Below are 17,064 nucleotides of genomic sequence, written 5' to 3' on the forward strand. Positions count from 1 at the left end.
GACTGAGGAAGTTTATAAGTATCATTAATTACTATTTAATACAATTCTACAAAATTGCCTCCTTCCTGATAAGGTTAGCTTACATTAGGTAAATAAAAATAATGAAAGGTAAAACAAAGACAAAGGATTTTTGTCTTTCCTCTCAGTCTCAGGGAAAAACAATCCCAGGCTGCCAAAGGAAAAAAAAACATATAGAAAAACTGAAAAATAATTAGCTAAGTTTCCCAAAAGACATAGTATACCAGATGCCAAAATTAATGGTCTAGCCCAGGGGTCGGTAACCCGCAGCTCTGGAGCTGCATGTGGCTTTTTCATCCGTCTGCTGCAGCTCCCTGTCACCGGTCGGCTCCACAATTGATAGGGCTTTCAGTTAGGACAAGTAGAGGAAAAAGGACACTGCGCTAGGAGGAGACTCTATGGTGGGGGAACCAGACTTCCGGTCGGCAGAGGAAAAAGGACACTGTGCTAGAAGGAGATTCTATGGTGGGGGAACCGGACTTCCGGTTGGCTCCAGAATTGAACGGGGGGCTTCCAGTTAGGACTTTTGTGGCTCTTTGAGTGTTTAAGGTTGCCGACCAATAGTCTAGCCAAAACTAGTAGCATGTTACATTTAACCTGTTTAAGGCAGTAGAGGTAGTCCTCAATTTACAACCACAATTGAAATATGAAACCTCAATTATTGAACAAAAAGGTGTAAAGCGAGACACCTGGTTGCAGTCATTAGGGACTCTCCCAGATCATTAAGTGGATGGAGCAAAAGAGCTGCTTGCAGAATTCATCTCCCCAATGTACCGAAAGAAAATGCTCTGGCAGGCTATAGAAATGGAGCTGTGATCTTCAGGGTCTAAGCTCTGTTTCTCGACCCTACTGGAGGAATTCATCTCTTCTCCATGCATAGAAAACTGCTCTGATGGCTGCAGAAACGGAGCTCAGATCTTTCAAATCTGACCTCCATTTCTGCAGCCCTTTGGTTCCCCCCACCTCAGCAGGCAGCTCTTTCTCTCTAGAAGTGCTGCCTGTGGATCTCAGCTCCACATAGAGTTGAGATTCTCTCCCAGCAAGCACCCTCAAAGAGTGAGGAGGGAATCTCAACTCCATGGTAGTTTGCAACCTTCCCTGCTGGTTTCCTACTGATTTTCTGGGGCAGGTGACAGGGAAGATTACAAATGGTGTTTACATACATGATCATGGGTGTTTGGCAACTAGTTGTAAATGTAAACAGGTTGCAAAGCAGCAGACTGTGATCACCTGACTGGAAGGGGGGTTTACGAGTGTTGGAAGTGCTTTATAGGCTATAAAGCACCCTATCTGTGGCAGATGGAACTTTAAATGGCTGTTAAACAATTGGTTGTAAATTGAGGACTATCGGTACGTGAATTGTCCTATCATTAAGATCAATATTTTATGTATGTATGTATGTATGTATGTATGTATGTATGTATGTATTGACCATTAATTAAAGATTAAGCAATGCTAACCGCATACAGGTAACACAAGCAGACAGCGTATTTTCAGACTGTTGGAAAGAGAAGAAATGTAATATATAGTTAACACATCTTTTATATTAATTTAAAAAAAAAATCAGTACCTTATCTGGCCACCACTGCAAATCTTCTCCTAATGAGACTGGGCTTTGGACAGGTGTATTCTTCTTGTCAAGGTTTGGCTCTCCTTCTTTGCTTGTAGAGCCTCTTTCATTATCAAATGAGGCTCCATCAAGCCACCTTCGTTCACGCAAACGTAAAACGGACTCACGTTCACGCAACAGCTCAGAGTCTCTCTCTAAGGGAAGAAGGAGAACTGGTATGCAATTGGGTCACACCAGTGGGATAAAAGTAAGCCACTCTCTAGTAAAGACCCTTCAGGATGCAACTAACAGCAATTACAATCTATTATAAAATATAAACATCAAAAAGGCATGCAGCACTCAAAATATTAACCCTTTCAAGCATATGTACTATTATTGCCCAAATCATTTAAAATGTAAGAATGATACTCAAAATCTATTTCAGACCCAGGAAGCTTCAAGCTACCTAAAATGAATTCATTTTTAAAAATATATCATTGGATATATAGAACAAGATAAAAAGTGTTTGTCAAAATTTGTAGTACCATATGCAAAGAGTATATTATGGGTGATGTATCAAACGGTAGAAACAAAATAAAACCTGGTTTCAACTAACAAGGATTTGAAGAGACTTTTAATCTAGCAAAAAAGGAGTGTTTATTAGAGAGTCTCAGCAGTTCCCCCACCACCTCTTGAAAGGTTAACACACAATCCTACAGTGTTGTAAATTTGCTAATCCAACCTGTTAAACAAAATATATAGCACTTGATGTGATTTTTTTAAAAAAAGTTCAAGAATAAAGTTGATTAAAGGAAAATTTTGAAATCAGAAAAGTTCTAGAAAGATTTTTTTAAGGAAAATGTTCCTTACCAAAATGCTTTCCCTTCAATTGGCCTACAAATTGTCTAAAGCCAGTACGCCAGTTCTCTCATACAATTAAAATGTTAAGTCAGGTAATCAAACTAAATATCCAAGAGAATATATACATGGAAAATAAGGATTTTTCATCTTAACATAGAAATAACCTTAGAAAGGAAAAGGGAAGGGATTTAAGAAAAATCAGAGGATGAATATTTATACATGCACATAATGCATTTAAACTATATTACTCCTTATTTAGTAACATTCTTAATCAAAACATGCCTCCTTTCTTTTGCCTTACTTCTTTACTCTGTCTTCTGTCACTGTCATCTTATTCTCCACTTCCTTCAACAATTGGTTTAAAAATGAATGTCCATCTAGCTTTCTCATAACTTCTCTATTACTAATGTTTTGACAATTTTTTTCCTCTTAATCAGACCTCACAGTTTATTTGACTTCTAATGAGACTATAATGAGGAGGGTTAGGAGAATGTGCATTAAAAAGAAGTAGTGGCATGTATATAATTCTAAGATTGTCCCGAAGACCTATGCATATATAGATAAGGCCTTTGGTTTTAATCTTCACTAGCATGAGTAAGCAACCCATTTCCCTTCAACTGTGATTTTCATAATTTCTGACTGTTTGCCCTACTGGCTAGATTTTATGGGAATTAAAATAAAGTAAACAGACTTCAAGATGTCTACCCTTTTAGAAGCTTCATAAATAGCACAATGAAGCCATATATGATAATTTGGAAAATCACCTTATATTCACAATGTACAGCAACCATAATAATTTTTTTAACTAACTTAACATAATGCACTAAATATTTATGCATGTGAATACTAAGAGAAATATTAAATGGGTAGAATGAAATTCAAGAATGATTTGTAGCAGAGGTTGGATTAACAACTGATAAAATGCTCTGGACAAAGTACTAGTTCTTTTGAAGGAAGCACCAGATCCAGTATTGGATTTCATATATTTTCAAATCTTACTTATAATTTGTTTTTATGCAAAATATTCTGTAGCTGCTATTTCTATATCTATATGCAAAAAAAAATTACTAGGCTTAATATATTTTAAAGTGTCACTGATATTATATTTTGCAAAGAAATTATTAACTATCTGAGTGATACATAACTTTCACTGCTACCCATCTGAACACAGGTAGGTTTTCTATATTTGCTATAAAATTATGCCTCCATATCAGAGAAGGCAGAAAATTCTCTATGTACCAACTAATTTTAACTTATTCTAAAGTAAACAAGTGATCTTCTGGGATGTTTCAGAAGAGAATAAGTTTTTAGGCCAATCCTCCATAAGTCTTTGTTTAAAAAATACTGGCTTCGGGCAGACAATTTTAAAAGCCTCATGCACATTTCATCTGTCAAGACATTTCAAACATAGTACTAGTAATTATTTTGTAACTTACTAGAATATTTTTGAAATGTTACAACTTAGAAGAAAGTTTTTAATTGTCTATATTTAGAATAGAAATTGCACACACAAATCTAAGACAGAAATCACCAGCATGTGCTATAACTAGTACTGCACAGCAATACTACTTATTTACAAAGAAAAAAAGGTGCAAAATTACCTCGGGACGAGCTTAGCCTGGAAAGTGATGAGCGCCGAAAGGATGGATAACCAAAGTAACTAATATCTTCTGAAAACATAGCATCAGCATCAATAATGACACTTGGGTGAGCAGAATGTATGTCAGCATCCAGAAGAGACATAAGATCCTCTATAAGAGGAGACAAGGATCTGAGGTAAATTATCAGCTACTTGAAAATAATCTAGAAAGACCATCACCAAACAAGACAAATCCACCAACAAAACTGATCTTGTCTTCCAATTCCCTAACATATAAATATTTTGCCTACTGCTCACATTTCAATCAAACAAAATATCCTAGAATGCTAATCCAATGTTATCTACTGTATATCAACTGCCTGCTTGCTGCTTCAAGCCATTAAATCTAACCTCATCCTAAGAACTCAAATGTTAGACAAAGCTATGAACAGTTAAGCAATATAAAGAGATCCTAAATCGTTCCAGAAAACAGCATGTGAAATGCTTCCTTCAAAAGAAAAGAAAAAAAAAGAAAGAAAGAACCTCTAATTTTATCTAAAACTAAGACAATTGTTACCTAAACTGAAAAATGTCATTTTAATGGAGTCTACAGATGACTATGCAAAAATACATACACATATCTCCTGAAGAAAATATTTTATGAGACTACATTTATGGTATCAAGTTAACTGAAGCATTGATAGGGCAGGAGAGTGTCCCACTTTTGAATCACAATCTTGGCATAAAATCTCAGCTGTTGATAGAACAAACAAATGCTCTCCCAGTAATAGCTTTTTTTTTTCTGCCACTTTCTATTAAATTTAATTTCCAGCAGGGTAAGAAATGCTGCCTAAACTGTCAGCAGGCGCAGTTAAGTTTATCCAGTAAAACTCAAGCTTTATAAATTCAACAACTTGCATTTTAATAGACTCCTAACCAACCGCTTGCCACACGTAATCCAGCTACAACAGACACTATTTTATCCTTACTCACCTGTCGCTTTAATTCCATGACCTCACTATGATATCATGTGCAATTCTTTTATTTCCCATTTTTTTTACCATAACTGAATTCTTAGCTGTCAAGTATTATCTGTCTGACCCTTGCTACAATAATCCTTCAATTCAAATAACCTGACTCTGATTTTTACAGATCAATATACAATATAAATATTTATGTTCCCTATTTTCCCATGTCCATCATTACTGTATTTCTTCCCAGAAACCATGTCCTATTGCCCTATTTTAAGAAAACACTGGTTTATGCAATCCTTTCAGCGTCCATCCAAGAATTACACCACAATGGAGCAGTACCTCAATAACTTTCCACTTCTCCACCTATGGTATCCTATAGGAAATATATTGCGTTTCTGAATTATAAACTACAATTAGCAACTAAGAGCAGGAAGATTTGCTTTTAAATGCATCTTAGCTACTTTTCCATATCTTATTAATGAAAAAACCAATTACTTTTTAAAAAACAGGTTAGAGGTATGTGAAGTTTCACAAAAGAAGCTCTAACCATTAGCATTTAATTCAAAAAAAAAAATAAATCCCACATATTTACTAAATGAAAAAAAGGATAATTTCCAGCACCTTAGTTCCTTTCTTCCTAATTTAAGCTTCTCATCAGAGTACTGAATAATATATAATTCAATCCCCCTTCATACTGACACACACCCCCAAGAATTATTGGTTCTTGCTTTCCAGTAACTATTTAAAATGCTCTGTGAATCATCTTAGAACATCGCATTTCAGAGCTATTACTTTTCTTATACATTCATGCTCGGAGTCTGATTTATCCATTTTGAAACTGCAAGGCAAAATACTACAGCAATACAGTAACTCTATCATCTTAACTGCTAAGCAGAATCAGATTTAGTTAGCTAAATGAGTGGGTACCTGGAAATATCAGAGTTGTAAACTAGACTAAGAAGTTGGGGCAGAAAAATCCTAGATGGCAGCAATAACAAACCACTCTGTATTGTTGCCAGGACAATTATATGATCATTTCCACGCAGTCACCAGTAATCAAATGTAAGTTGGAGCTTTTACTTTTACATGCATACAGATAGGCAACTCACTAAATGTTTGCCCTCAATACTGTTAATAATATCGATAAATTATAATTATAACGTATATAATTATAATGTTCCTTTTTTTATGAACTCAGTGCTAAACATCTTCAGAGCTGTTGTGGATCTCCAGGCTGTAAAGCACTGGATATAGTGTAGCAGAATAAGGTGGTAACTCTGACAAGATGGTGTTACATTGATTCTGTAGGCTGGATTCAGGATGGAGATTGTAACCTGTTCTTTCACAGGCCTATATTCCTCCTTAAGTAATACATTTTCAGCCCATGGGTGTTCAGATGATAGACAGCCATGTAACAACTATGGCAATTAGGTTTTTCATTAACTTCAGCTGATAAATCCTGAAGAAGAAAACCTAGATTTGGTTATTTGTGGGATGATAAGCTTAAGGCAAGATTAATTCTTGGGGTGGTGCAGAAATTTCAGCTAGACTGGAATATAGAACCAAATATGCTAAAGATTATCTGTTTATGTTTCCACATTACTCTAACATTGAAACTGCTTTACTATTTGCTAATTGCTTTGGGGTACACAATATAGAATGCCTATTTCCACAGGGCCATGTATGCATTCTTTGGTCATGTCACACTCCACAAGACTGACAAGGTCAGGAAACAGGTACCATGTGGAATTCTGAAAAAATTGTAATGCTAGTAGACTAACATAAAAGAAATTTGAAAACTAAACAAAGTTATTCTCTCATACAATTTATACATAGTGTAATTAAGGCAAAGTTATTCCTAGTCTCTTTTTCATACTTCCCCATTCCTTTTCTCTAATGGGCTTGTTTCTTCCCTTAACTGTCTTGCTCTTCTATCTGTTAGATATTCCATCAAAGATATCAACCCCACCACACACAGCTGAAAATTCAAATCAATTTGTTTTGCCCATTGCAGACCCATATTATAGAACTGACAATCTGACAATAGTACCTACCCCCCCCATTATTACATTTTAGGGTGCTGTTTAAAATATAGTTAGACATCTCTATATATTGTTTTTAATATAGTGTAATGTATATATTTACTGTGTCTTTGTGCCCAGAGCTATTAAGAAGGTAATTAGTATATAAGTATTTTAAATAAGCAAATGGAATTCATAAATTATTCACTTTAATAAAAACTAGACTATCATTCATATAATATATATTAATTCACCATAATCTAAAAATGTTTATTACAATTTAAAAATAAACCAACCTTTTACTGCTTTCCTTTGTAATCTTACATACCTGGGCAAGATATTTCACTCTATAAAAAGGTTGTACAAATTTATGTTGAGAACTAATTAATGATCCTATATTCTTATAAAATTTTAAGAAGTATGTATTCAGTTTCCTTGAGCAGTTGGCAAATTGGACTCTCACCAAGAACCTGAATAAGACATATACTGCATTCTTTCTTTACATTCATCCAAAATTTAAGCTTTTTCGTATAATAGGTACATATCTACGATTCAAATACACGATTATTAAGAATCCAGATCATTTCCCCATTTCAATAGAAGAGAAATATTTAGCTGTGGAGTTCTTGGTGTTCTCTGAGCTTGGTGGTTTATTTGTAGAAATTTCATTACCTGACTAGGCAATCATCAGTGCTAGTGAGTATGGGGATTGCTCCCTACTGTTTATATACAGTACTTGTCCTAGCAATATTGGTGGAGGTGTGGTTTTCTCCTTGGCAATTCCTTGGTCTTTTTTTTTAATCAAAGTTTTTTATTTTTATTTTTTATCAACTTATTTAAATGTACAGTCTTTTGTCCATCATTAATCATTATTCATTCATTTTATTCTTTAACTTCCATTTGCTATTTAGTTGTTCGGGTCTGCTCTTCTACCATCTCCTTTCTTTATTTTAATACAACCTTTCCTTTTCTTCTTCCCTTCTCTTTCCTCTTCTCTTTCTATTTTCCTCATTCCTCCTCTCCTTCCCTTTTCTACTTCCTCTTCTCTTTCCCCTCTCCTCTCTTCTTCCTCCCTTTCTTACCCTCTCTCCTACTCTTCTTTTCCCCTTCTTTCTTCCCCTCCTTTTCCCATTCTTCTTTTCTTCTCTTCTCACCTCCCGGCAATTCCTTGATCGAGGTATTGCTTTCTGCTTGACTGTTTGTCTGATGTTAACCTCTGTTTATCTGGGTTCTGGCTGAAGGAGATGATATGTTCTGATCTCTTTATTTCTTTATACCTTTATATATGGCATTACCATTTTTAAAAAAAATTAATTGTATGATAGCATAGCTGCTCAGCTACCCTTGTGTTTTTAGAATTTCAGAAAGAGTTTTTTATTACATTTAAACTGAAGGGGAGAGTCACTAGCAAAGGGACTCAGACAAGTAATGTTCTCTTCCAGATCTGTAACTAGGAGCAATTCTAAATTTTAATAAAATATACTGAAAATGAATCTTTCTCCGTCATCTATCTGAGAGGTATGTCTTCTCAATTCTACTTAGTGAAAACTAAACAAAAAAGTACTGTAGGATAATATTAACTCTGCCTTATGCATTATTTAACATGCTATTTAAGTGAAAATCATATTAATATCTCCCCAGTACAGTTGCTAAAGTGATATGATTTTGAAAGCCATTTGGTAACAAATAGAGCTATACTGTAGTATTGATTATAAGTATAAAATGTTCTGGAAAAGAAAATTGGTCAATTCAGCAGGAACAGAATTATAATACTGTATAAGACTAATGATAGATTAGACTTAAATTGCCCATAAATTTGACCCTCAAGAGGGGGCCAAACACAAGCATTCAACAAACAAACAACTACTGCCTTAGAATTTAAACGGGTTTTTAAATGATAATAAAATAGCTACTCCAAAGTTTTTTCTTAAATTACTACTTTGCCTCAGATGTCATACACATTTGCTACTGAATACTGCAGTCAGAATTCAAAAGTTTTGTATAAGCAAAACAAAATTACAGCTTGGCATAACCATAAAGCAGAATTGTGGAAATGCTTATGAGAAGCAAGAGAACCTTAGCAATCAACCAGCAAGGCTTTTAACATCTGCTTTTAAAAGAGCAAATTATCTCACTTAGCTTTATAGATTTTTTTCACACAAATATTTTCTGACATTGACATAACTTTGGCAATTCTCTTATAGCCAGAAAGCTTTTAAACTACAAAAATGATTTTAATTTCTCGTTCTCACCGTACTGATTGTAATATTCCATTTTAAATGTCATATTTTGTTTTACTACTATAAGGTGTCATATATTAAGCAGAAAAGTAGGGTATAAATTTAATCATCATCATTTTCATTGACAGCATTTTGTCAGTTAGGCTGACTTAGCTGCAGATTTCTCTGTAAGTGAGCATCTCTAACAAACTAACTGTCACTAGCTTAGCAAAGTGTAGTCTGATATGTAAATGTATACGTTTTCATCTACAAAGAAGAAATTAAAGAAAGAAGATATGGGCTGATATTAGTTTCTTAATAGCTTCATTCTCTGGTTTCTCCCAAAACCAGAATCCATTGTTGACATGTCGTGCTATCCCTGAGTAACGAGGCACAGACATTTCTTTCCCCACATAGTTTCCATAAGTTATCAGCAGGTACTCAAGGATGTGTTTATCATTACAGCAGCTATATTTATTTGCATAAGGATTTTTATTCCAATCTTCTAATTTTACACACTTATAGCTTAGTACAGGAGTGGGCAATTATCGCCTTTTTACAACCTGTGGATTTCAACTCCCACGATTCCTGAGCCAGCATGACTGGCTCAGGAATTATGGGATTTGAAGTCGACAAGTCACAAAGGGGCCTATTTTGGCTTAGTAGAATATGTGAGGTGACTCTGTAAAAATCACTTTGATTTTCTTTTATTGAAATGAACAAAAACAGATTGAAAAACACCACTGCCAATGTGAACATATTAACTATGAAATGCTTTTTAGTACTTCCTTTTTAAAAACAGCAGTATATAAAATTCCATAAATAAATTATGTGCAACCAAGGCATTAAATTATGTATCTCTAGCATGAGAAATAATAAATTGCCTTAAATTAAGATCTGTTCTACCATTCAACTTGCTGAAATGCAGGACACCATACAAATCAAACTAACTAGTCTTAAAAAAAGCTTATTAGCAGCATTGATATGTCATCTATGAAATGCATTGATGATTATATGATTGTGTTTGTCCCCACTATAGGGAGGAGGGTTCTGGGGTTTTATATTGTTGGTTTTTTAATCCTATCTGCTACTGGAGTTATAAATAAATAAATAAATTTGGAAGTTACATTTCTTATTATGATGTTAATAAACTAAGAAAAGGGACATTTCAACAAATATAAGGATGAAAACGTAAGAAATGGATGATAGGTAGTCCTTGACTCTCACAATTAATCCCAGCATTTCTGTTGCTAAACAAGACAGTTCTTAAGTGAATTTTACCCCGTTTTACAACTTTTCTTATCACAGTTGTTAAGTGAATCACTGCAGTTCTTAAATTAGTAACACGGTCATTAAGTGAATCTGGCTTCCCACTGACTTTGCTTGTCAGAAGGATACAAAAGATGATCACATGACTCCAGGACACTGCACCCTTCATAAGTATGAGTCAGTTGCTAAGCGTCTGAATTTTGATCACGTGACCATGGGGATGCTGCAACAGTTGTGAAGTGTGAAAGTGTGTGAAAAACAGTCTTTTCGGTGCTATTGTAACTTTGAATGGTCACTAAGTGAATTGTTGTAAGTTAAGGACTACCTATATAATAATTGATCAAAAGTAATATATTAATCAACTAGAAAACCACTAGTTAGTAGAATCAGTAGTAGAATAGTAACATTCTATACCTCACACAGTGGCAATTCATACATTTAGGTGTGCATTTTTTTATTTATTTAATCAATGGGAATCTCAAGGCAAGTCTCATATGGTTATTTAGTCTTATATGGCTAAATATTACACCACAGAAAATAAGCCTTTGTCTAATCATAACCACATTAATTTCTTCCCCAGGCATTTCTTATCCTTCAGAACTACTATTCCATTCGTTTTCAAAAATACAATATTTAAACTGCAAATGATTTATTCTAAAAATATTAACATTAAGCTAATTCTCTGGTTATTAAAAGTAATATAAAAGTGCCTTCCTGCTTCTTGTTTTAGTATAATCTCTTTTCCTCAACAATTTCTATTTCAATAGAAGTCTGCTTTAGAAAGTAATTGTGAAGAAATAAACAGGATATAAAGATTTATTTTTGCGTGCAGTGTGCTTTGTTAAAGTATTTATTTCTAAGTCATACATAATCTGTGGCACAAAAACAAACACTAATTGTAGGTTTATTTATTGCATCTCAATGCTGTCTTACTCCCAAACATTAATCTATGCAATAGTTACATGTTTTTGAACCAAGTTACTCAGGCTCTTTCTTGACTTTTTTTTATTTGTAAATATTAGAAACTTGTTTCAGTATGAATTGTTTAATAAAAACCTTTCAAAGTATACTGTAACTGTATCAATTAAGATGCTCAAAATATGTACATTCTTATAACACAGAATTTTAAATTGAACATTAATACAGATGACCTCCAGAGTCCCTTACATTTCATGATTCTGTGTGGCGTCTTCCTGCACTAGGCAGTATTTTGGACTATTTGAATCCTAAGATTCCTTTCAACCCTCATATTTGACATATTCACTCCAATGGTAAAAGTAATAAAAAGCTGGCCTGATTTTGCCTTACCTATTCTTTTTGTTCTTTCTTCCAAAACACCAATATTTTTTAGAAGAGAATGTTAATTATTTATAAATATTGCAGAATGAATATCTACAAAACACTTATAAGAGCTTAAAATGATTTTTTTAAAAAGGAATAAGAAAACATTTCCCACACAAACCTCCAGGAAGGTAGGATTCACTTGCTGTATCATCACCATCGTCACCATCCTCATCATCACGACTCAACAAGTTGTTCACCGCAAGATTAACATCAAGATTTGTCCGTTGAAGCTCTCTGATAATTACACTTCTAGATTTTCCTTGTAAAACAACTTGTGCCTATGCAAAACAGAACGCATGCGCACATTAAGCTGAATAAATGATTCTCAAGACAATTCCAATTTACAAAAAAAGAAAATATTCCTGAGAAATTAAACTGAATGCTACAAATAGGTTAAAAAGTAAATACAAGATCTTAGTGCAATTAAAATTGTGCAACAGAAAATGCAAGTGAACTGTGGCAAAGAGAAACTTAAATCTGCCAGATCCCTTCCTGAGAGTTCCACCTATCCCTACTCTCTCCACTTAAATTCCAACATGTCTGGTTGTGGTTATTCTCCAAATGAATGAGTTCTACCCAGCCATGTAGTTAGCAGAATGGAGATGGAGAAGATTAAGATGAGAAGATTCCCTTACTCCTTTTCATATAGAATCTGGTCAAGTCATCAAACAAAAAATCCCTCTTCCTTAGTCTAGTTCTAGGGCAATGATGGCAAACATTTTAGAAACCGAATGCCCAAACTGCACGCACACACACGCCCAAACAGAAAGGTGCACGCAACTTTTCCATTAGTTTATTTTTATGGCAACTATTCTTTTCAAGAGGAATTACAGAGGCAAGGTAAAGATGCTGACTGCAGAAAATCAACAAGCTTTTGGAAAGAAGATGTTCAATAAGAATTTTAATGGTCTCTTTCACTATAAATATCCCAAGAGTCACTTATACAGTGACTTGGAGGTAAAAGTAATTGGGAAACATGCAACTGCCTGCTCCATTGTGAATCCTGGATATAAACCTCTTTGTCTTGGAAGATTTGTCATACATATACTCTTTATGACAAGAGTGTATGATTACAATAGCAATTATCTCTGGAAATACTGCAGTAAGAAGATATTTTCAAAAGCCTGAGTGATAAGTTATGTTATTGGCAAGCAAAACTAGTAGACATACCCTGAAAGATATTCAGCAACTAGTCTAATTTTCAATTGTTTCCAATTCTGTCAATGGAAATTTCTTATTTCAATCCATACTAAATATCAGTTCTTGAACTTACAAGCCCAGTACTATTAGATGTCAGACTGAGGGAGAACAGCTGATAAGCATATGCTGCATATGAAGCAAAATGAAAATGGCAGGCAGGCAAAAGAAACTGAAGTCTCTCTCCCTCTCTCTATGAGGGAGGGAGAGGGGGAGATTATGGAACAAGTTTTAAAACTACCATATTTTTTGGACTATAAAATGCACCAGTGTATAAGACGCATTAAGATTTCGAAGAGGTAAGTAAGGAAAAAAAAAGGGTTTTGCCCTCCCCAGCCCCCAGGAGCATTCTGCAGGTCTCCCAAACCCACTGCGTGCCCCATTTTTCGCAAAAACGGACACTTTTTGCAAAAAACGGGGCACACAGAGGGTTTGGGAGGCCTGCAGAGTACTCCTGGGGGTTGGGGGAGAGCAAAAATGCCCTGTTTTTGTGGAAAATCGGCCCATTTTTCACAAAAAACATGATGAGTGGGGCGGGGCTTCGGGAGGCCAAAAATGGTTGTATTCGGTGTATATGACGCACCAACATTTCCACCCTCTTGGGGGGGAGTGTGTCTTATACTCTGAAAAATATGGAATTCCCTGACACAACCAATTTCTTTGTCATAGAAATTTTAAATAATTCATCCTAAGCGAGATTCATACCTGTGAAATGAGTTCTTCTGGGATAACAGATGCTGGAATCACCGGTTGTGGTTGACTACCCAGTAGACCAGATCCTCTGTCACGTCCAGTTCGAATAACTCGTGTTTGCCTTCTTGAATCTCTAGCTCCAGCTGATGATCTACCAGATGATCCTCCCCCACTTCCTCCCACACCAGAGCTCCATCGACTTCTGGAAAAAAAAAATAAAAGCAAAGGATCAATGTTTCTGAATTATTCGTAAAGTTATCACATATCTGAACTAAACTGTTCCCTCTCCATGAGACAGTCTGTTATTTCATGTTAACTCTGCAGTTTTGCAAAAGATTAGAAACACTGCAACACATTCTTTTTCCTTTGCTATCCAATATATCTTCTCTGAGCACCGAGGCTCACTTTAGGGGTGAAAATCTTTTGTTTCAAAGGATTCAAAGGTAATTTGTTCAAAGTAACACTATACAACATCCATCCATCCATCAGACAATATGATTAACTTTTCACATGCAGATGTGACACTGACTTTCACAATCCGAATATCAATCCACAAATAATTTAAAAACAATTACTTTAAATATAACATATGCTTAAATTTTTATCACATTAAGTATTTTTCTACGCATAGATATTAAGAAATCTCACATTATCTCAGGAATATTCTTTTTTTTCCCCTAAAAAATCAGTGACTGTTTTAAAATGTTTATGAGTAAAAAACTAAAAAAAAACATTGATGTTAGCCAGGATTCATTTTAAATTGTTTTTACTAGCAGAACAGATGCAAGATAAATCTATACTAGCAGCTGCTCATAACCACTATCTTTAAAACTGAGTGATATATTCTAGAACAACACAACAGAAGTTAAACATAAGTGTTTCAAATGATTTTAGTTACAATTCTAACTAGAAATGCTATCATGAATCATTTATAAATCATGCTAGCTTTATTCAACAAAAAAAGCAACAATAAATTAGAACACAAAACAACACATATCTTCAAATATTTCTCCTAAAAAGCTTTCCAAGTGTATTTTTAATACTGGTATTGCATGGAAAAATATGCAGGACATATATTCATCTAAAATATTTATTGCTATTGATGAAAAAAAATCTAAACTACCTATAATTAAAAAATAAAGTACAGGTAGCCCGCAAATTATGTCTATAATTGGGACCGGAATTTCTGTTGTTAAGTAAGGCTGTGGTTACGTAAGTCATGCTCGATTTTTATAAGCTTTTTTGCCACGGTTGTTGAGTGAATTACTGCAGCAAATAACACAGATGTTCAACGAATCCATTTTCCCCCATTGACTTTGCTTGTTGAAATTGGCGGGGAAGGTTGCAAATGGCGATCACATGACTCTGGAACTCTGCAATCATCATAAATACATGCCGCTTGCCAAGCGCCTGAATTTTGATCATGTGACTGGGGGGATACTGCAACGGTCGTACGTTCGAGGACCAATTGTAAGACACTGTTTTCAGTGCCGTTATAACTTTGAAAGGTATTTAAACGAATGGTTGTAAACCGAGGACTACTTGTAGATTAAATATTACTTCAAAATCTAAGTTTATATTGATGAAATATAAAATCTTTCTTAATAGCATTTAAAGAAAACTACCTAAACCACCGCTGCATTGGAATATGGAATATTCATACATATGGATATGATGTTATGCGTATTCACCCATAACCAAGGTAAACTTTTATAACCATGGTATACAAACAGGTTGCAGCCTCAATCCTATCAAAACTTACCCAAGGGTGTTGCCTGCCAGTCTGCCCAGAGTTTCAGAACCAGACAGAAACCATGGGGAATCACTAGTCCTGCCTGGCCTGGATGTCCTTCCTGCCCCTGAGCCACTGCTCAACTTTGAACTGAAAGTAAAAGATGGTAGATCAGTTACAATACAATCCCAAATGGGTTAAAAACAAGCCCTGGAATCCCAGGTTTAAATTCTCAGGGACTTAGTCTGGTAACACACCAGCTTAAGCAACACCCTTGGGGAATCTTCCAAACTTAGCTAAAGGATATGACAATCTAACAGGGACCAAGGAAAAGCATGCAAAGCATGCCAATACAGTTCTTTTATTAGAAAATGTTTTATTACAAAAGTAGTATTAACTGTCATGGTGAAACTATTCTGTATGTGTTCAAATGAATTACTATGTGTTAGACTATAGATTAACATAATCAAATTTCAAACTTTTGCTTTTAATCCCAGACTTGAATTAATGTAATACTCCTATATCCTTTTAAAAACTCAGGATAAAAATGTGGATTCAGAAAACATATCCTGAGAAGTGTAACATCATAAATGAAAATATAATGTCAATTCAGTTCTATTAAGACTATTCAATTCAGCAGTCAATGTTGGTTAGGATATAAATTGTTTTTAACATTTATGATTCATGTCTTTATTATTTATAAGCAAATAGGTTCGAACTAATTTTAGCAATCTATAAAATCATCATCAGAAAGGTACATCAAAATATTTTTTTAAAATTATCCCATGTTTATTTTCAATTCTGTTAACAATCCAAATGAGTAACGTTTAAAAACAAAGTGGATTAAAATATTTGATACTTGTTACAAATCAGAACAAAAGTAGCTCTTACCCATCATTGTTATCAGGTTTACCCAATTCTAATCTGTCTGGCTGAACTAAAAAGCCAATTCTGCAGACTCTACCATCCTAAAATTGAAGAAACAGAGTGTCTATTAAACATTATACTTAAATTGCATTAACAACATTTTTTAGCAATTATTAAGTTGGTCTAACCTTGAACAACTAAATTTAATTATACAACCAGGATATTTTAATTGCAGCCTAATGTGTGCAATTTACCTCAAGAAGAAATGCAGCATGATTTGGTCCCACTACACACTGTTTAATTGTTGCCTGTTCCAATACATTCAAAGGAGGATGGCTGAAAAAGAAGAAGCAAAAAAGAAAAATCCCATGAGTGAAACACTCTTGCTTTAAGAAATAAAAGAAGTAGCATGTGTTATAACATGAATTGCTATCTCAAAATTTATTTTCAATTGTTACATTTAAAAAACAAAGACACTTCTGGAAATTCTCTATAAAGGTTTCTTCACTGAAAACGAATCAAAGTAAACTGCTAATTTTGGGGTTTATTGATTAGGAGGTTTGTTTATTGGAAGACGGGAACGATGATATGCAATATAGGACGGAGGAGTTGGTAATTGCTATGATTGTAACAGCCACAAGGAAGATTGCTTCTTTAGGTATCTTTCTTTCTCTTGCTTTTTTATTATTCCCTTTTTCTTTTCTAGTAGAACTTCCAATAAATATTTTTAGCTGAACAACT

General features: G+C 34.5%; 1 protein-coding gene across 17 annotated transcripts in view; it reads right to left on the reverse strand.

Annotated features, from left to right (window-relative positions):
* Positions 1-17,064, reverse strand: part of UBR5 (ubiquitin protein ligase E3 component n-recognin 5) — an 80,268-nt gene that overhangs the window by 48,986 nt on the left and 14,218 nt on the right. For 6 of the 17 annotated variants that reach the window (XM_087890812.1, XM_034422132.3, XM_087890813.1 and 3 more), the window contains exons 3-9: positions 16,578-16,659; positions 16,348-16,424; positions 15,487-15,606; positions 13,737-13,926; positions 11,953-12,112; positions 4,030-4,179; positions 1,589-1,800 (exon numbers count right to left, since the gene is read on the reverse strand). In XM_087890812.1, coding sequence (XP_087746938.1) covers positions 1,589-1,800; positions 4,030-4,179; positions 11,953-12,112; positions 13,737-13,926; positions 15,487-15,606; positions 16,348-16,424; positions 16,578-16,659 — 991 coding nt within the window. The remainder of the gene's footprint in view (positions 1-1,588; positions 1,801-4,029; positions 4,180-11,952; positions 12,113-13,736; positions 13,927-15,486; positions 15,607-16,347; positions 16,425-16,577; positions 16,660-17,064) is intronic. The other 11 variants (XM_087890815.1, XM_087890814.1, XM_087890816.1 and 8 more) reach the window with 6 other exon arrangements.

Source organism: Pantherophis guttatus, chromosome 3, assembly GCF_059756535.1.
Source record: "Pantherophis guttatus breed Tessera chromosome 3, ASM5975653v1, whole genome shotgun sequence".
Classification (NCBI taxonomy): domain Eukaryota; kingdom Metazoa; phylum Chordata; class Lepidosauria; order Squamata; family Colubridae; genus Pantherophis; species Pantherophis guttatus.